Source organism: Peromyscus leucopus, chromosome 22, assembly GCF_004664715.2.
Source record: "Peromyscus leucopus breed LL Stock chromosome 22, UCI_PerLeu_2.1, whole genome shotgun sequence".
NCBI classification, from domain to species: Eukaryota; Metazoa; Chordata; class Mammalia; order Rodentia; family Cricetidae; genus Peromyscus; species Peromyscus leucopus.
The window spans coordinates 6,359,620-6,380,888 of NC_051081.1; the positions used below are offsets into that span (position 1 = coordinate 6,359,620).

The 21,269-nt window shown below is 41.0% G+C and overlaps 1 protein-coding gene and 1 long non-coding RNA gene across 2 annotated transcripts in view; both read right to left on the minus strand.

The window, feature by feature from the left end:
* Nucleotides 1–1,398: 1,398 nt before the first annotated feature.
* Nucleotides 1,399–5,907, minus strand: LOC119086422. The gene is made up of 2 exons (XR_005089705.1): nt 4,687–5,907; nt 1,399–1,869 (listed from the first exon to the last, which is right to left on the minus strand). It is a non-coding gene; the product is annotated as an uncharacterized LOC119086422 (long non-coding RNA).
* Nucleotides 5,908–16,563: 10,656 nt separating this feature from the next.
* The window catches only part of LOC114688357 (gastrula zinc finger protein XlCGF57.1-like), a 49,115-nt gene continuing 44,409 nt past the window's right edge, over nt 16,564–21,269 (minus strand). Inside the window, exon 4 of the mRNA XM_028862952.2 lies at nt 16,564–21,181. Within this exon, the coding sequence (XP_028718785.1) occupies nt 19,555–21,181 (1,627 nt within the window). The 3' untranslated portion in view covers nt 16,564–19,554. The remainder of the gene's footprint in view (nt 21,182–21,269) is intronic.

Below are 21,269 nucleotides of genomic sequence, written 5' to 3' on the forward strand. Positions count from 1 at the left end.
ACTCTCCTTGTCCTTGTCCAGGGACTCCTGGGCACAGCTCTGGCCCTGGCATGCTCACTCACCCTCTATGCGAGGTCACTGAAGCTGCAGCTGAGCCATGACTAGGTAGGCCTTGGTAGTGTATCTCTTTTTCTCTCTCTCTTCATAAACAATGCCTCACACTGCATTCGTGGCCCTAGCCCACATAAGATTCTCAGGAAATTTAGACTCCAAAGAGGATTAGATCCTGGGCCTCTTCCCATCCTTCAGCACTGAACTGATAACATTACATTTCAAGGAAGGTTCTGGATTCCAAGCTAACACTACAAACAATCTGATCTTATCATGTACCTCTGTGTCCCCAAACATATAGTTAAGTCTCTGTGCTCTGGCTTACTCACTCCCTAGTCCAGCCCTGTTCTCCAGGTACTTAGGCAGCTGAAGCCAAAGGGCAGGAGTCAAGGGCTACACTGTTAGTTCTAGGCCAGCCTAGGCAACTGAGACAGATTCAGTCTCAAAATACACACAAAATTTCTTCTAATGATTTTTTTATTTATCTGCACTTTTTGTTTGTTTTTGGGACAAGGTCTCAGTGTAGACCTGCATATAAACAACTCAGCTACATCAATGTTTTCATATCAGATGGCATTCATTGGATATAATGCCTTCTTAGCACACACAAGGCCTCTGCATAAACAGAGCATGGTAGTGAAACCTGTCATCCCAGTAATTGGAGGTGGAAACAGAAAGGATATGAGTTCAAGGTCAGCTTAAACTTCATGAGCCTGTGTTGGGACAAAGTTGTATGGGTTCACATGAGACTGAACCACTGAATGAAAACTCAGAGACCTTAAGAATGAATCTAGCCTTTCTCAGCTGCAGGGGGATCCAGCCTCTCAGGACTGAAGCACTTTCCCTTCACCCAGGGCATTTTTTATTTTTCTCAATACTTACACTTCAGCCAGTTGATTTCCATATGTTCAAAACAACCTGAAAGAAGCTCACAACAATACAATGCCAAGTGCAAATTTCTCAGTTCATCAGGTACCAGTTTTCCGGCTTTCCTGAACCAAGTTTTTGCATAAGCAAGACTCTCAGACAAGATTCACATAGAGGGCAACAAGAGAACAAAAATATGAATTAGAGGTAGGTGCTAACTTTCTGGAGTCAGGCCAGGTATAGCCCAGCAGGAATGCTGCCACAGATTCTCCTTTCTTTATAAAAGTTATTTGGGAGGCTATGTAGCCTCAAAGTAAATACAGACATTTTAAAAACTATTTGTCTTACAACCTTACATAAGTAGACCAAAACACATGTTAAGGCCAATAAAGTTACTATTGTTAGAATAAGAGCAACACCTGCTAGGATAAGAAATTTATTAAAGTGATCCATAGGATTGAATGAGGCATTGGTATCTGCTACACTTTCCATAGTGTCCATTTATTGCATCATGTAACTTTTTTGCAAGTTTCTTTAATTTCTTTCTGTAAATCACAAACCATTAGAGAACAATTAGGGTGACCCAACAAATACATCTTAAACTTATCCCAGTCATACTAGCTTTCATTTAATCTTAAGTGTGTGATACAATAAGAAACATTCCAATCACATTTTAATTTTATCTGCTCCTTCAAAATTTCTAACTGATCACCTAACAAAACAATAGCTTGCCTTAACCCAGCTAATTCATTTACTATCTCATTATCAATCTTATTTTGTTTCAGTCTGAAGTTCTTCTGAATGTTTATGCCAGTCTCTAATGAATTCAGTGGTTTGGATTTCTTTATGAAGTGGCACTCCAGCTGATGCTGCTGTAGCTATCAATGCAATGATTCCCATAATAACTCCAACAACCAGTCCAACCATTCAACATGTTCTTTAATATTCTTTCTGAAATGAATGATAAACAGCACTGGTTACTGTGCAAGAAGGTCACGTCCATGGCCATGACTACTTAGTAGCAGAGCTTTATTAGGAGGAAGTGGGGAGGGGGGGATGGGACAAAAGAACCAGGCCTGAGAAAGGAGAGAGAAAGAGAGAGGGAAAGATGGTGGGGGGAAGAGGAAACAGAACAGAGAGAGAGAGAGAGAGAGAGAGAGAGAGAGAGAGAGAGAGAGAGAGAGGGTGGGGTCCGAGTCATGGCTCTTTAAGGCACAGGGGGGCCTACAGAGCTACACCATGCATGCACTAATTGAGTGACCACTCACGTAGTCACCAGTACACACTGGTGATGTAAGATGCAAGACCCTTTGCTTAACTCCTGAACTGTGCATGTGCCGTCATGCAGCAGGAGTGAGGGCAGAATTCTAACACTTCTGTACCAGGATAATCACAGGAGAGTCTTGCCAAGGCCTTGACAACTCCACTGGTATCCAGATTGCTGGTCTTGCTCTAAGAATATATAAACTTTCAAAGGTCAAATTTAAAAGCATACTAGAATTAACACAAGTATGAAGGGTGCATCATTTACAAGTGATGCTGTAATTATTAGGGTACCATTGTACAGGCCCTTTCAGTAGCAACTTACCAAGGACCATGGGAGTATAGAAGAGATGACAACTACTGTTTGACAAGTTGAACCACCAGACATATAACTCCCTAGTAGGAAGCCCCACTTGACAAAGCCATGGAGTTACTGAATGTGTTTGACCTATTGCTCCTGTCTGTAATTTTTCTCATGTGCAACTGCATTTCTTTCCTAAAAACAGCTATGGGTGTTTTCTCCCTGCTTGTGTGTTTATCTTAAGAATATATTCCATCTTTGGGCACACTTATAGTTGTGGATGATAAGGTTATGATTTCTGTTTCAGCTGCATAATTTTGATGTATAGAAACAATACTAGGATATTTTACATTACTCAGACTGACATAGGATTTTCATTTACTAGGACAGCCTTTTATATAGACGGCTTTTAGACTTCAGAGCAGATTCAAAGCAGGCTGGTTGCCCCTACAGACAAATATAGGTCATTCTTCCAGGTGTTATTTTGCTTATTCAAGTTCAGAGCTTGAAGCAACTTCAGACAGACATAACTTTCTCAGTAATTGACTTTTGCATGTAATCCCAGCCTCAGTTAATGCTACAGGCTCAATGTTCAGCCAAATGTTGACTTACTGTCTGGGATCCCTCACCAACTTAGAGCTACCTGCATGGGTCAATGTGACATTACTAGTCTAAGAGAAACTATGTGACATTATCTTGTGTTGTGAGAATGGGTAGAACCCTGAAAATGTAACTTATACTTGTCCAGAGTTTGGCTGTGAGAGAGCAGCAGTGGTGGTGTGGAGAGAAATGGCAGTGTAGAGCTGTGTGAGAGCTGCTGCTGAGTCTGAGTGAAGTGTGTGTGTGCGAGGTGAGAGATGAAGAAGCATGAGAGAAGTGTGAAGGAATGAATGGGTGAAAGAGTGAGTGAGTAGAATGAGTGAATAATGTAAAAGAGGGATATGTGAGCGTGAGAGAGCTGTGTGTAAGAGCTGCTGTTAGGTAGAGGAATTGTGTAAAGCTCTGTATGGTGACAGATCTACATAAATGAAATGTTTATCTGTGGCTGTGTAGAGATTTGTAACTGTGTGGAGGCAAGAAAAATGAAGCTGTATGGAAAAGGTGTAGAAGAGAAATGTATGTAAAAGAAAGATGTGTAGCCATGTGAAAAGATGTATGTATGTAAAGATATGTAGCTATATTCAACAGTGAATATATTTAGAAGTGTGGAGACAGAGTCAGAGACCAATTGTAATATCAAGTAAAAGAGAAAGTTAACATCAGAAAGCATGTATGTTTCCTTATTTCACTAGTCGTAGATAGATTAAAACTTATTCCTAATTACCCTCAGATAAAAGAGTTTCCTATCCCTCACTACTGTGAGTCATTCCTTGTATTACTCTAAGCTGATCATGGGAACTAGTCTCTCATGGTCCATGTTAGCATCTACAGTAATGGTACATATGCCATAAAAGGATGGCTTTGATTTAGTCTAAAAGACAGAGTGTACTTATCATCCTTAATGTTTCATTTTCTTTCTCACACCTTAAGAGGGTAGAAAGCACTTGCCAATTTCCACCGGTCAGTCTGAATTCTATTGCCAAACTGCAGAAGAGGACTTGCCATTCCAACTCCATGCCACCAAATAGGTTCATTAGCAGAAGCACTGATTTCCACCGTTCCATTCAAATTATACAGTTTCCATCTTAGTTCTATGTGGGAATATTTTCCTTGAGGGGAGCCGTAAGAACTCCAGTCAATGATGTCTCCTCAGGAGATATTAATTAGCACTCAAGGTTTCAAGGTTTCTCACTCTTACATTGTTGCCAATGTACCCAGTCAGATATGTTGTTGGTAACCCTCATCTCACAGGACAGTAGACTTACAGAACTAGTAGCATTAATCTCCTGTCCTTTAAAATGAAATGCACAAAGCATATAAGATTATTAAGATAATCTTAGGTAGTACTGTCTATGGATAGCCATACTTGAGAGGTTATATTTAAGCACTGAATTCTATTTCTCATGCAAATATACTCCAACAGTCTAATTGTCAATCATTTTACCCTCCTCTGTTGACTGAGGAGGACCTCAGTTGTCATAAGGCCCAGGTAGCCAAGAAGATTCATTAACCACTACAGGAATATTCATATCTCCCCAACTTACTGCTATGTTAATTGAAGTATTGGGGATAAAAGCCCAATAATTATGATCCATCCCTTTTACCTGCACTATCGCCATGGAGAGCATGGCAAGAAATAAGTTTGTAGCATTTAGAGGCTTGTGAATCATGTGAAGTATTGTCTCTCCTTTGTCACACAAATTCATAAGCTGTGCCCAGGTGAGAGGATTAGTTGTTTGCACCAAAAGTCTCCTGTGCATCAAGTTTGACAGAGATATCTCTGCTTCTGAAGTATCTTGGAGATGTCACTTGCTCTTGTGAATTTTTATGAAGTTTGATGGGATCCACAATTTATTATCTCCTGTGAAAACATAATCATAACGTCAACCCTAACTTAACACTTTCCTGTTGTATCCATGTCTCAAATCACCCAGAGACTACCAAGGAGCCAGTTTCCCATGCAAGCACACAAGGGCTTTTTATTTTCAGGTTTGAACCTTGACCACCACCCTATGCTCCAACTAAGCAGATGGAGGGAAATGCAGTAGTGGCCAGGGGCTCAGGGATAGGAGGGTTTCTAAAGGGAAAAAAAAATCCACAAGCTGGGAATTACATTCCTTGGCATTTTGAGATTGAGTAAAAGGGATATGGGGCAAGGTGATTTTTTTGAAACTATTGGGTTAGACTTTTGGTGTGGAAATGTAACCCACTGATAAGATTATCTGGATATCTGCAAGGGCCATAAATCACAGACAGGATATCTGCAGGAATGTCTGGATCTTGTTAAACTTTACTACCCTATTTCTTAATTGGCTGCTTCTAGGGTATCTGTTCAAGTAGTTAAGGCACATTTCTGAGAATCTTCCTGGAACTGAGTACAACCTCCAGTCACCAGGAGATCTAAGATGGTGGTCCTTCCCTAAGATGGAGTCTGTAAAGTCAAGTCTAGGCTTTCATATTGCCTTCATATTCCCCCCCTCTGACTGGACCCTGAGGGTCCCAATCATGGAACTGTCATGTCCCATAACTCCACCAAGGCCTCCCTGGTTTCTACTAACAGCAGTTAGTATTGGGATCTCATTAACATTAATTGAATAGTTCCTAGACTTTTTTCATGAATTGTACTAATTTGTTCAATATGCAAGGCCCAAAGCTGAGAAGCAAAACTAATATGAGGAGGGGTCTTAACCGGGTAGAAATCAAGGTAGTTAACCATGGGGATGAATTAAACCAGGACTCAAATCATCCTTGGCTGTAGCTAGAGTTTTCCTGCCTTGCCCACAGTTAGGACAAATCTCCGCCACCCGCCAGTCCCACAGCTGCTCAGACCCAACCAAGTAAACACAGAGACTTATATTGCTTACAAATTGTATGGCCGTGGCAGGCTTCTTGCTAATTGTTCTTGTAGCTTAAATTAATCCATTTCTATAAATCTATACCTTGCCACGTGGCTTGTGGCTTACCAGTGTCTTCACATGCGGCTTGTCATGGTGGCAGCTGGCAGTTTCTCTGACTCAGCCTTCCACTTCCCAGAATTATTCTCCTCCTTGTCCTGCATATACTTCCTCCTGCCTGGCCACTGGCCAATCAGTGTTTTATTTATTGACCAATCAGAGCAACAGATTTGACATACAGACCATTCCACAGCACTTGGCTGACCTCATTCTCTCCCTTTCTCTTAGCCAGTCCTTCTCTTACGTTTGCCATAGATTCCTTGACTACTCCTAAGTGGTCTACATAGAAGCAGCATTCCTTGCCCAGAGCTGCACACAGTCCTCCTTGCTGAAGGAAGATCAAATCTAAGCCCTGTCTGTTCTGCATTACAACCTCAGCTAAGAATGTCAAGAGACTCTTAGAGATGGGAGATGGAGTTTTCTAACCTTTCTATATCTATCTCTATCTCTATCTCTCTATCTCTATCTCTCTATATCTATATCTATGGCAGAATGTAAGCTGGAATAGTGCTGGCTCTGAGTGATCAGGGGTGCTGTCCCAGTTCTTAAACTAGCCAGGCTGGCTCCCAGCAGGATACTCAGAGTGAGAGCTGCCATGGGCTCTCTCTTAATACATTTTGGGGATGCAGTTTCTAACTTGTAGAGTAGCTCTTCTTCTGTATGGTAAATTAGCTTTGGGACAAGCAGTACCATCAAACAAAGCCTTTTGTATTTTTGAGAACCTGGGTATGAATGCAGGGTGTTAAATCCATGGAACAGGCCCACCATGCATCACTGTGGGGATTCAGATAAAGCTGGGAGTTTGGGAGTACAAGGGTTTGGTTACAAAGAGTTTGTTGCCCTTGGAGGACTGTCTCTACACAGAGGCCCTGGTCTATGTCTTGCTGAAGGGTCAGCGATGCCTTGGACTGACAGAAGCACTGGTTAGGATCAGTGACTTCAGTATAGTTAACCACAAGGGCAATTCCTTCATAATATGAGGGAGGGCAGGAGGCTATATCATAGTAGAACCAACAAGATGCAGTCAAGTTAGGTGGAGTTTAGAACCAGAAATGACTGATTGAGGAGCTCCTGAAGAGGATCTCCTCCCTTGGTTGCAGTTGGGCTGGTTACTAGGGTCCTGGAGGCCAAAAAACACTGACATATCTGATGGTTGTGGGGTGTCAAGACTTACCATACTTTCCAGGGATTTGGGGTTTGGTGGCTGATGATGGGTTTATTATCTGATTAGGCCCTATCACCACCTATAATGGTGTTTGAATGTGCAGTAAAGCCTCAGTCCCCAAGTTTCACCGGTTGTCCCGTCTGTTTTCTTTCCTTGGTCAGTGAATTTGATGACTAATGAGTTGCAGTGCCCCCTGCTGGTGGCCTATGGGTATTCGGGGAAGTGATCCTTCTCATAACATGGTCCACAGTCAACTTGCTGCTGGCCCAATAGTTCATACTCTTGTCCCCAGTGCTTTCATGTCTCCTGCACAGGCTACTGTAATTAGATCTCCCCGTATAGGATGTGTCCATTTAATCCATCCCATGGACTCACACCCCCAGGTGGCACAGTAGGCAGACTTAGGGAATTGCAACTGTATCCTGGAAATGGTTCCTGGTTGAATGGGTTTCAGTTTTCCCCTACTAGGTCACATAAATCCACTAAGGAACTATGTGTGTATGGGGGTGGGATGGGGGTGTTGAAGAGATGCTGTTAGCAATGGCTCCTGTCTCAGCATTCACAACCATCCAGGTCTGATTCCAAGGCATGTGTGGATTGCCCACAGATCAGTCCTGGTGGGTAGAATCATCAGGAGCCATGTTACTGCCTGTGTCACACCCAGAGCTTGAGAGGGTTGTCTGGATCCCTTGAAGCTTTGCATCCTTTGCCCCAGTAATCTTCCCTGGGTGTGAAAGGATCAGCTGGCCTGGTGTGGGTATAATAGATCCAGGTAGCCATGTAGTCACCCTTGATGGCAGTGGGCATGATCAGCAGAACAATGTAGGGTCCCTTCCACGTAAACTGCAATGGCCCCTGACAGTGCCTTTTCACATATACCCAATTCCACACCTGGTATCTGGGACACAAAAACTAGTCCATTGTCTGACCCTATTAGTTGGGAAAACATACCTGGGTAAGATATCATCTAGGAGGTTCTTGTGCTATTTTATAATTTGTGGAGTTTGCTTCAGTCCATCCAGAAAAATGAATCTGTAAACACTCATAAACAGCTGTAGCCATACTTTCCAGATTTTACCTCAGTGAAGTCTATTTCCCCTGGTTTCTTGCCCCTGAGCCTGGTTCCTGGATTTTGGGGGTTGGTCACTGTGTTGGTGAGCTGGCAAGACTTGCAGTTGGTGACATTATTTACAATTTTTTGTAGTGCATCTCTGATTTTTATTCCCAACTATCTAACCAAGTCCTGCATTCTCCATGTTCCCATATGAGAGGATCAGTGGATCTTGTTGAATAGCCTCTCTCCCAGATGTTTAGGCAGGATGATTTTACTGTCTGCAGTCCTCCACCACCCATGTAGACACTGAGTCATAGGGAGAGTCTTAATCCAGACAATGTCTTCCTTAGTATACTCAGAACTTTCCAGCAGATTAGGTGTTCCTGGGTCCACCAGTACATGTGCAAAGACTATCTCAGTCTGGAGTGCCACCTGCTGGGCCGTTTTGTCAGCCAGACTGTAGCCCCTGGCAGTAGGTCCATCACCTTTCTGGTGCCCCAGGCAATGAATGAGTGCCCATTTCTTGAGTAGCCATAGGGCTTTAAGGAGGGCCAGGATCTTGTCTATATTTTTAGTAATTTTTTCCTTCTGTGGTTAGTAGTCCCCATTCTTTGTATATTGCCCCAGGGACATGTGCTGTGACAAAAGCATACTGTCAATATAGACATTAACCTTCCACCCTTGCCCCAGTTCTAATGCCTTAGTTAGGGCTATCAGCTCTGCCCACTGGGCAGACATCCCAGTTAGCATCAGTTCCACCCATATTACTTCCTGTGCAGTGGTGACTGCCGCCCCCACATACCTCTGACCATCCTTCATAAAGCTGCTGTTGTTAGCATACCAGGTCACTTCTGTGTCAGTCAATGGGGCATCCTGTACTCACCCAGGTCTTCACGCAAAGCTTAATCAAAAATGGTGGGGGAGTTCTTGAATCCTTGTGGCAGTCTGGTCCATGTCAGCTGGCCACTGATCCTGACCTCTGGGTCATGTCATTCAAAGGTGAAGAACTGTTGGCTTTTAGGGGCCAGAGGCAGACTGAAAAAGGCATCTTTAAGTCCAGGACAGTATAACATTGCTGGTCTGAGGGCAATGAGCTGAGTAGGCTGTATGAGTTAGGCACTGTGGGGTGTATGTCAATCACCCTCTTGTTGATATCCCTCAAGTCCTGGACTGGTCTGTAATCATTGGTATGAGGCTGCTTAATGGGCAACAGGAGTGTGTTCCAGGCTCACTGCACAGGCCTGAGGACACCTAAGTTCAGTAGCCTCCTGCTATGTAGTGTGATGCCCTTTTTGACCTCTAGGGGAATGGGGTATGGGCAGACTCAGTCAAGGCCAATAAAAATTCCTGTAGCCATTTGTCTAGCTACAAGTCAGGCTCAGTGGCTACCTGATGTAGCCTGTACTCTTCAGTCAAACTACTGGTCACCAGTACATGGATGGGTTTCCCCTTTTCATTAAGCAATTTGGCTCCTTCATTAGAGAAATATATCTGAGCTTTCATTTTGGTCAGTAAATCATGGCCTAACAAGGTGTATAGGCATTCTGGAATTACCAGGAATGAATGGTTTACCTGGCCCATTCCCAAGTCTACTGTTCTTTGGGTAGTCCATGAATAAGGTATGACTCTGGTGGCACTCTGAACCCAAGTCTTTTTGTCTGTCATGGGTAGCTGGAGTTTTCTCCAGTCCTGCTCGGGCCCAAAGTCAGGACAAATCCCTCTCACCCGCCAGTCCTCAGGTGCTTGGACCCAAGTAAACACACAGAGACTTATATTACTTATAAACTATATGGCCATGGCAGGTTTTTTTGTTATCTAGTTCTTATATATTAAATTAACCCGTTTCTATTAATCTCTAAGTTGCCACATGGCTTGTGGCTTACCGGTACTTCTACATCTGGCTTCCTCTGTGTCTGGTTGGCAACTCCTGACTCAGCCTTCTACTTCCCAGAATTTTTCTCTCTCCTTATATCTCTTACACTATACTTCCTGCCTGGCTACTGGCCAATCAGCATTTTATTTATCAATGAATCAGTAACACATTCAGAGCATACAGACATCCCACAGCACTTCCCCTTTTCTTTTTTTCAAAAAGGAAGGCTTTAACTTTAACATAGTAAATTACATATGACAAAACAATTATCAAGCAAGAATTACAGTTATAATATCTAGTCTATTTGTATTTGGCAAAATTAAAGAAGATATCCTATCTATCTTATATTTGTGAGTCTAAGGTTTCATATCTAACTTATCTTTTATCATAACTAAGGAAATTATAACTATCTAGTCTTCAATTACATCAAAGACCTCAGAAGGATATAATATTACCTGAGAAACAGGAGAAGGATGCAAACAACTTTCGGAAGTCTTGCAAGAGTAGAGAGAGACAGCTGGTAGCCTGGACAGTCATCCAAAGTTCCTCTGTAAAGTTGGGGCATCTGTCTTCAGCCTACAGGTCTTTCAGTCACTTCTGTGTCCTGTAGAATGTCTGGCAGTTTCCTCTGTCAAGCAGGAACCTGAAGGACCATTTTGTCAAGCAAAGTTCAGTGGTCACCTTCCTATGAGTCCTGCATGTCCAATCAATCAAGCAGTCCAGAAAAAAAGTTTCTTGCCCAAATGGCTATTTTTGTTAAGAAGAAGATAAACTCTATATAGAGTGTCTTCGATGCCCATCCTCCTCTCTGAAGTAAATCATTGCAGCCAGGAGCAGACATGTCTCACCGTCCAGAAAGTCTAAATTTTTAAAACATTTTAAATGCCATATTCTGTAGGTCTTTGAAGTGTTTGAAGATTACCTACCTAATTGAATTATATCTATGTATACCTAAAAAACTTAACATGACTATAAGTTTGACTATTATAGAAGACAAGTTATTAATCTGTATTTTTAAACTATCCATTACAATCTAAATGAGTTGCATAAACATAATACTTCAAACAAGAGTAGAAATATATATACAGTATAACAAAATTAAGTTTAAACTTGTATCAATAAACTAAAATCATAGCAATGTAAAACATTTCTGAACAAGTTGCTGTTCTCTAAAAGTAGGTTTGTTAATATAACCTTTCATCCTTCCATGTCTACACTATCCCCTTTTCTTCTTTAGAAAGAGATTGCATTTATAATCGCCTTGCTTTAAATAAAAATATTGGTTTTCCTCTGTTGCACACCAGAGCACTCTTCTGATCAACTTTTTTTATATGCAAATATGCTTGGGTTTAGAGAAGGAGTGAGCCAATTCCATCTCCAAAGCCAGCTTGGTATATTTGGGAATTTGGGCGTAGCTTTTCATACTACTTCCTGCTGGATGAGGGCACTGTATTCTTATGGGTACATAAAGAAAATTTTAAGATTTTTATTTTAGGTAGTCCGTGAGGCTGTATTGTCTGAGTCAATTGCCTTGAAACTGTTCTGGATGTTGGATCATCTGGGCCATGGTGTCATCAGAGAACTTCAGGGGGTCTTGGCTGGTCAAACCTGATGTATCTTAATCTGGAACAAATCCATAGCCTTTGCTTTCTGTGGAAACAAAAGCAGAGCCTCCTTTCCAAAGCAATATATCCTTACATCCAAATTTTGAAGTCAAGGTATCTTTAAAATATACATATTGGTTTAACTCAGCAGCCGTTACAATCAAATGTCTCTCCATAGTTAAAAATCCCAGAGACAACACAATCCAGATTCTCTGTGTGATATCCATTTTTATGTGGCTTAGTTTTTATATTACTTTTACTTTCTCTTTGAAGACTTTATTTTTTCAAACTATCTATTTCTATATATAACTGCATATATTACTTTTTCTTCTCTTCCAAGCCTACGTACATTTTTACACACATTGTAAACCGTTTAGAGGTTTATCCCATCTGAATCTGTCTTATTGTGAATCTATTGCTTTAAACTGCAGCATTTCTGCCCATCTTAGCTTCCCAACATTGCAAAACTATGTTTACAGCCAGCTCTGGGAACCATGCTCCCATCAACTCTAGGAAGCAGTGGGTTTATGCTTCCATCAAAGCAGCATGTAGCCCAGAATTTTTTTTTCAGAGTTAAAGCCCAAGAGATCAGAGCACTAGCAAAGAGCCAAGACAACCTTTAGCTTACCACTTGCTGTCATCCTTCCCCTGAGAGACCTTCTTCCTGTGTGTCTTGTGTTTTATTGCTTTTCTGTTCTGCCTTCTCATTGGCTGTAAGCCCAGCCACATGACTTTCCTCATCACTGCCTGTCTATACAGATCTCCTGGTCTCTATGGTTGGTACTGGGATTAAAAACTCAAGGGTCACCATGCTTGGCTGTGTCCTTGACCACACAGAGACTCTGCCTGCCATGTGATCAGATTAAGGGCATGGGCTACCACCACCTGACTTCTATTCCTGGCTCACTAATGACCTCTGATCTCCAGGCAAACTTTATTTATTAATGTACAAATAAAATCATATTTCAGCACAATTAAAATACCACAAGGAAGAAGGTCTCTCTCTCTCAGAGGAAGGACGGTAGTGAGTGGTAAGCTAAAGGTAGTCTTGGCTCTTGGTTAGTGCTCTGATCTCTTTGGGTTTAACTCTATATTTGGCTGTTTCTTATTTAATAAGACCATTTAGAATTTTGTCTATAGTCATGGGTCATTAGCCCTCAGCAGCACTGAGTTCTGAACTCCCGTGTCCACCATGAAGTCAATTGGTCTCCCCTCCACTCTTAAGTGTTACCCTAGGCTCAGGGAAGGGGGCCGAACCCTGTCTTCCCTAATCACTATCCATATTTTACTGACTTTTGGCAGCATTCTTTGGCCCAGTGCCCTACCTCTTTACAGTATGCTCATTGATTCTTTCCCACCTGGGGCCTTTCTTTCTTACCTCTGTTTTTTATATCCTCCTCTCCAACATAAGGCACTGCAGTCTCCTTTGGCACTCTTCTCGTTCTGCAGTAGCAGCCAGCTGCACAGCAGTGAGGTGCCAATTCTTGCACCACTCCCTTTTGATTTCCTTCTTCTCCTCACTATCTCTTCAATTATACACTTTCTCAGCCACCTCTACTTAATCCCTAATGCTTTTTTCTCTGGGGCGTTTCAGCCACTGTAGCTTTCTCGTGATATCTGGAGCTGACTGGTTAATGAAGGCCAGGATCATTGCAGGGGCATTTTCCTGGGACTCAGAATCATAAGGCGTATACCTTCTTAAGGCCTTCTGGAGGCGCTCCAGGAACAATGCTGGGCTTTCATCTGCTCCCTGTCTAACATTGTAGACCCTACTCTGATTTGCAAGTCACCTTGTGGCTGCCTTGAGACCTGCCAACAGAGTCTGGCGATAGACCAGGAGTCTCTCCCTATCTCCAGCTATGTTATAGTCCCACACTGGGTGAATCAAGGGGAAAGCCACATCTATGAGAGCTTGGTTAGCTGTAGGCTCTCCAGTAGCACTTGTAACCAGCTTCCAGGCCTTGGTCTGTATGCAGTCTCTCTCCTCCATCATGAAGTGGATCTGAAAAAACGGCCTACAGTCGTCCCATGTGGGGAGGTGGGTGAAGAGAGTTGTTTCAAAGAAGGTAATCAGTTCCTTAGAATTTTCTGAGAAGATTGCATTTGGGGCTCTCCAATTGTAAAGATCACTAGTGGCAAAATGTCAGTAGTGGTGTGATATGATTCCCATCCTAGTGCTGCCCTAAGGTGAAGGACTGTTGTGCCAGGATTAGGGGTATCTCTCCTACAACTATGCATCCCGTGAGCCGGTCCCTTTCTTGCCCCAGGGGAGGGAGCATTCAGGGACAGAGGAGGAGGACCCAGCTGGATTGACGGGGGGTGGGAGGACTGGTAGTGGGATGGCTGCACCAGGATTGGGGGCATAACAGGAGGTGGGGCAGAGGAAAGATCTCTTTCTTTGTGCTGCCTCCTTCAAGGACCTCCGGCTTAGGAGCTGAAGGGGCCTTGGAGGCTACGTCTTTCTCAGCAGCAGTCATGACCTTAACCTGTAGGGGCAAGAATGGTTTAACCTAGGAAGGGGGGTCCTCTAGCAGGTCCCTCCAGGCCACTATGTAGGACACTTGGTTGGAGTGCCCCACTCATGGTCTGAAGACAATCTCCTCTACTGCCCCAATAAGGGCTAGGTGGAAGGTTCCCTTGGGAGGCCAGCAAACATTGAGTGCCAGGCATTCTGATCTGCAAGAGGTGACAAGTTTAGACTTTTTAATCAAAACCAAAAGATTATGACCATCTGTGTTAACATCTCAGTAATAAGTTAAGAATAAGTCCAGAGAAGTGTCTGTCCTATAGCGTTTGTCGCAGTCAGAAACACAGATACATAGAAACACACACCACAGGACACCAAGGACACAAGAGGAAAGCTTGCCCCAATGAGACTGAAAGCGGAGGGTCAAACAGAATGATGGCTTGCTGCCATGTGGGAGGGACACACTTGTGCATCCAAATGCCATGCAGATCAAACAGATGTGGGGCTCTCTATCCCCACTGTAGGAGTCTGGAACATCTAGCTCCTTGTGATCACAATTCTCTGGCACATCTGACCTTAACCATTCCCGACCACAATCACTGACTTAGGTATGCATGAAACTAAACACAGACAGACAAGACAGACAGGCAGACCCTCCAGTCCAGAGTCAGGGGATGGGGGGCGGGTTCCCAGACAACGAACCAAATGTTGTGCCCATGTCTCACATCCCCTAGAGACCACCAAGGAGCCGGTTTCTGATGCAAGCACACATGGGTCTTTTTATTTTCAGGTTCAAACACAGACCATTACTCTATGCTCTGACTCAGCAGATGGAGGCAGCAGCCAGGGGCTCAGGGGTAGGAGGGTTTTTAAAGGAAAAATCCACAAGCTGGGAATTACATGCCTTGGCGTTTTGAGATTGGGTAAAAGGGATATAGTGCAAGGCGATTTTTTGAAACTATTGGTCTAGACATTCAACAACAAACCACATTTGAAACTATTGGGTTAAACTTTTGGCGTGGAACCACAATCTGTTGACAGGATTATCTGGATATCTGTAAGGGCCATAAACTGCAGATAGGATATCTGCAGGACTATCTTGATCTTTTAAACTTTACTGACCAATTTCTTAATTGGATGCTTCTAGAATTTCTGTTCAAGCAGTCATGGCACATTCCTGAGAATCTTCCTGGAACTGAGTACAGCCTCCAATAACCAGGTGGTCTAAGATGGTGGTCCTTCCCTAAGATGGAGTCTGTATGGTCAAGTCTAGGCCTTCATATTGCCTTCACATTCCCTGAACTATTTTGATGTTAAAACATTTATAATACATGGGCCTACTTGATTCAGCAATTCTTTTCATAACTCACTGTTGTTCCTGTTTCATTAGCATTTAAAAACATTTAAAGTTAGTAAGGCATTATGCCTGATGGTCCTCATATTCCCCTTCTGTTTAGCATCTATTTTATAGTGTGATTAGATCTTTCAACAATTGCTTGTCCTATATGGTATCCTAGTAACATGGTTTATGTTGTAACATGCAAAAAAAAGTTTTATATTACTGGAAAAATAAGCTGGGGCATTATCAGTCTTAATTTGTGCTGTATGTTTATTACAACCATTGTTTCTAATAAATGTGTAATTATAGAATCTGCCTTTTCAGAACTTAAGGGAGATGCCCATTGGAACCCAGAAAAAGTGTCAAGGATATCATGAACATATTTTAATTTTCAAAAATCTACTACATGGAATACATCCATTTGCCAAATTTCATTCCTTTGTGTACCTTTAGGATGAGTTCCTGCAGGTAAAGGAACTTGTAAAAAGAACGAGCAGGACAGTTTATGAATTCCTTAGCCTGTGACTTTCACTTATAATTCTTCCCAATACTCTTTCCAGGAATATATCCCGATTTTAAACATCATTTTAAAAGCTACTTCAGTGTAGGAATATTAATTTGAGCTTCCCATTGTTGTAACAAATTCATGGCTATATCAGCCACATAAAGCTTTAACATTTCAACTTGTCCTTCAGGCCCTACACATTTAATCCACTCTACACTCTTTTTTACTTGATATAAGGTTGTAATGCCTACAAATTGAGTGGAGATTTCTTGTAAAGGCCAGTTGAGATCCCAGGATTCTTTTGAAATTACAGACACATCAGTATCAGAATCCAATAATCCTTCAATTTCAATCCCATTTAATTTTACTTTTAATTTAGGCCTTTTATCATTGATGACTGTTTGCCAACACACCTTTTTTTCCAGTACTTCCAAAGCCTCCAGTTCTACATATAGTTGCCACTTTGCCTTTAAGATATGGAAGCAATAATAATTGACCAATTCTATCACCAGTCTTTATCTGCATAGTCCTTTTTTTTTTTTTTTTACACAAGCTATCTATAATAGCATTAAAGACAATCTCTATAGAATTTTAAGAGGTAATTTTAGGCAATAGTCTGGAGTACTTTTATAAAATCTTAAAAAGACTGATCCTTTTTTTATAGATCCCAAGTAACACATTAATGCAACTTGCCAATAATTAACAGTGTGGATCAAACAATTTACCTGTATTTTGTTTAGTGGATAAATAATTTTAAAAACTCTTTATCAGTAAGAGATTATTTTCTATGAGTTTTTATCCTAGCAACCACATTATTTAATAAGCTAACAACTCAATCTGTTTGAGGTTTTAATATTTTAAAGAATTTAACCAAGAATTTCTAGAAAGAAACTTAAAGAGCCAAACTCTCAGTAATGATAAACAGACAAGTGCATATCCAATATATAGCTTAAAATTACAAATCCTGTTCTTTTAGTTTATCTACAATGAAAATCAAACATTCATCCTAACACTTATTAGACAATCAAAAGAAGAGAACATCCTCTATACACTGAATGATTAATATCTCTGGGAATTCAAACACCATCAACTTAGCATTCCATGTCCTGACCACAACTGTTCTCACCAGAAGTTGGGCCCGTTTAAACTTCCTCTTTCTCCCATGAAGGGACTACTAATAATGAGTTATTCCCACCATTAAGGAAAAACAGAAAACGTTTTCCATGAACGGATCTTTAATAGTGAATTATTCCTGGTCTGAGAGAAAAATAAAAAAAAAAAAACATATAAACCAAAGTTAAGCAAACAGACAACACAATTCTAAGCTCTGGGCTTGCTGTGCTTGTTCAGGCTGCAGCAGTGAAGCGCCTCATCTGTTGATTTTTTGTAATTCAGATGCTGCCACTCTGTGCTGGCAGGCAGATCTGTGAAAGAGCTGACAGGCAGAAAGAGCTCAGAGTTTTAGCTATCCTCAATTTCTTATATTGGAAAGAGCTATTTCTTCCTCTCTTTCTACTGGGAAGAGGCTTTTTTCTTTATTTTTGTTTTATGGGGCCTTTTAATCTTTAGGCCTAGTTTCAATATTTTTCATCTTTTTATAGGGAAAATCCTTTTCTCTTGATTAACCATTTCACCCTTTTCTATTGCGAACTTTCCTTTTATTTCCTTTCCTTTCCTCTTCTCTATTGGGAAGGATTTTCTTTTTTCTTTCTTTCCCTTTTCTCTATTGATAAAGGTCTTTTTCTCTGATTTACTTCCTGTCTCAGGAATCATTCTATTTCTAGCTTTAAAAATTGTATAGTTACCACTTTTTCTTTTGATAAGCATTTTAGCAAATATACATTTTGTTGCTCCTGAGATGGGGAGTTTAAATTCCCCATGACCTGCAGATCTTCGAGTCCCCTTACCCTGAGGGCGCTTCCTGTTAAGATGGTCAGCTCCTCTGTCCTTCTTCAGCAGATCATTTGTCCTTCTTCAAGCCACACAACAGGGGTCAATGTCATGTTGGACACCAATTGTCAAGGTGAGGGTGTGTGGGTACACCTGGGACTGGACCACTGAAGGAAAACTCAGAGGCACTTAAGAATTAATCTAGCCTTTCACAGATGCAGGGGGATCCAGCCTCTCAGGACTGAAGCACTTTCCCTTCACTCAGGGCATTTTTATTTTCTCAATACTTACACTTTAGCCAGTTGATTTCCATATGTTCAACAACCTGAAAGAAGCTCACAATACAAAGCCAAGTGGAAATGCCTCGATTCATCAGTTTTCTGGCTTTCCTGAACTAAGTTTTTCCATAGGCTTGTACCCTTGGGAGACTCTCAGACAAGATTCACATAGAGGGCAACAAGAAAAACAAAAGGTAACCAAGAAACAAAAGATGGATTAGAGGTATATGCCAACTATCTGGAGTCAGGTCAGGTATAGCCCAAAGGGAATGAGGCCACAAAACTGTTCTTAAAACAAACAAAAAAAAACCCACAAAAAAATGATTAGCAAAAAAATATCAGGGCTCAGTGGAAATCATGGCATGCCTCCTCAGGTAAATGTGCTTGCAGCCAATATTGATGGACCTGGTTTGGTCCTTAGGATCCAAATGGTAGAAAGGAAGGACTGAGTACCATAGGCTGTTATCTGATTTCAAACTACACTATGCATGTGCACTCACAAAGACAAGAATAAACTGAATCTAAAAAGAAATATAAAGGGCCGAGAGATGGTTTAGCAGTTTAGTACCTGGCGTGGACTGCACGGTGACCATTGCTGTTTGGCCAAGTACGAGCATATTGACATTGCAGATCTTTTAATTCACCAGCACCTTTACCTTTATTTAATAATTTATTTAATAAATTATTTAATAATTCCCATTATATATTATGAAGTCTCCTTATGCATTTTGCCTAAGGGAAATATTTTTTTGCAGGCTTCAGTAGAGGATGTGAATGTATACATAGGCAGTCTCTTCAAAAAAATTATTGAAAAATCTCCATCACCATGGAATCACATAGCATGATAAATATGCCTATTCTCACACAAGAATGCCCATTTTGTTCCCGATTACACCAAGAATAGAGAACTTAAAGATGCACTAACTGGATACACCTGGTCCCAGGGATAAGAAAGGAAACAATGGGCTCACATCCAGAAAGGTCTTTAGATACTTGGTGAAACTATCACTTTTTGTCTCAGGAAAAATGCTGTGATAAGGTTGATGCCTGCTTTTATCCTGGAATCATTAAGTCTGCTTATAATCTTGCTTGAGTCTAAACTAATATTCAGTTATAGCATAGAAAAGCTGTATTCCTTTTTCAATAAAGCAGCAGCTATGCTGACTCATGCTCAGATCATGGCAGTCTCCTTCTTTTGGTGACAACTGATTACCTCTTTGGGACCTGAACCCCTATGGAATTGGACTCCAGCAAGTACCTATTGTAGAAAACACAGTTCAGTTTCTAGCACTCACATGGCAGCTCACATCTTAAATTACCATATTGATTACATCCATATGGTACTATTTAGTATGAATTCTTTTGTGATTAAGAAGATAACCCTTTGTTGCAAATGCTTTACCACATTGATTACATTCATAGGGTTTCTCTCCACTATGAATTCTTTCATGGCTGAGAAGATATTTCTTCAGTGCAAAGGCTTTACCACATTGATTGCACTCATAAGGTTTCTCTCCAGTATGGTTTCTTTCATGACCAAGAAGATTCTTCTTCTCTGCAAAGGTTTTACCACATTCATTGCATTCATAGGGTTTCTTATCAGTATGAATTATTTCATGACTGTGAAGAGTACTTTTCTGGACAAAGGCTTTACCACATTGATTACATTCATAGGGTTTTTCTCCAGTATGAATTCTTTCATGAATTTGAAGACTATTCTTCTGTACAAAAGTTTTACCACATTGCTTACATTCATAGGGTCTCTCTCCATTATGACTTCTTGCATGACTGTGAAGACTACTCTTTGATACATAGGCTCTATCACATAGATTACATTCATAGGGTCTCTCTCCAGTATGAATTCTTTCATGAATGAGAAGATTACTCTTCTGTGCAAAGGCTTTACCACAGTGATTACATTCAAAGGGTTTCTCTCCAGCATGAATTCTTTCATGGTTGAGAAGATTACTCTTCCTTGAAAAGGCTTTATCACATTGACTACATTTATAGGGTTTCTCTCCAGTATGAATTCTTTCATGACTGAGAAGCATATACTTCTCTGCAAAGGCTTTACCACACTGATTACATTTATAGGGTTTCTCTCCAGTATGACTTCTTTCATGACAGAGAAGATTCTTCTTCCGTGCAAAGGCTTTACCACAGTGATTACATTCATAGGGTTTCTCTCCAGTATGACTTCTTAGATGAGTGAGAAGATGACTGTTATATGCAAAGGCTTTGCCACATTGATTACATTCATAAGATTTCTCTCCAGTATGACTTCTATTATGTATTTGAAGATTAGTGGGGCATTCAAAGGATTTATCACATTTAGAGTATCCATACTTTTTCTCTTTAGCTTGAATTCTATGTACTTGATGAAGACTGTGACATTCAGAGGCTTTATAACTTTGATTAGATTCATAAAGTTTTCCTTCCAAATGAGTTCTTTGGTGTACTTTTAAAGAGGAATCAGAACTAAAGGTTTTATCATGTTGATAATATTCATTGAGATCCTCTTCATTATTGAGTGTTTGATGTGTTTGGAGATGCCTGTAATGGCTAAAGCCTTTAGTAGATGATTCACATTTATTATATTCTCTTCCCACATGAGTTTTTTCACATCTTTGAAGAGAACTTGAAGAACTGAGAATTTTACCACACTGATTGCATCCACAACATTTTCTTATACTGTGAGCCACACTACAGGTGCACAGTGAACCAGTACAGAGAGATGAATTTCCATATTCCTGGTACTCATAAGGTTTTTCTCCAGTGTGAGTTTGTTGATGAATTCCCTCTGAAGTTGAAAAACCAATTAATTGTAAACTTGTATCACAGTCATCATGTCTTCTCATAGATGGGACTACTACGCATCTTCCAGCTTTTCTGCGAAAGACAGAAGTACAACGCTTCTTTGCATGTCCCTTATGCTCACATGCCTTGTATCCAGAGTGACAGATGGCATACCTTGTATAGGAAAATTAAAAAAAAGCGTTTTCACATTACAGTCACATAGTCTCACGTTTTATATGCCATAAAGATGTGGAATAGGGCC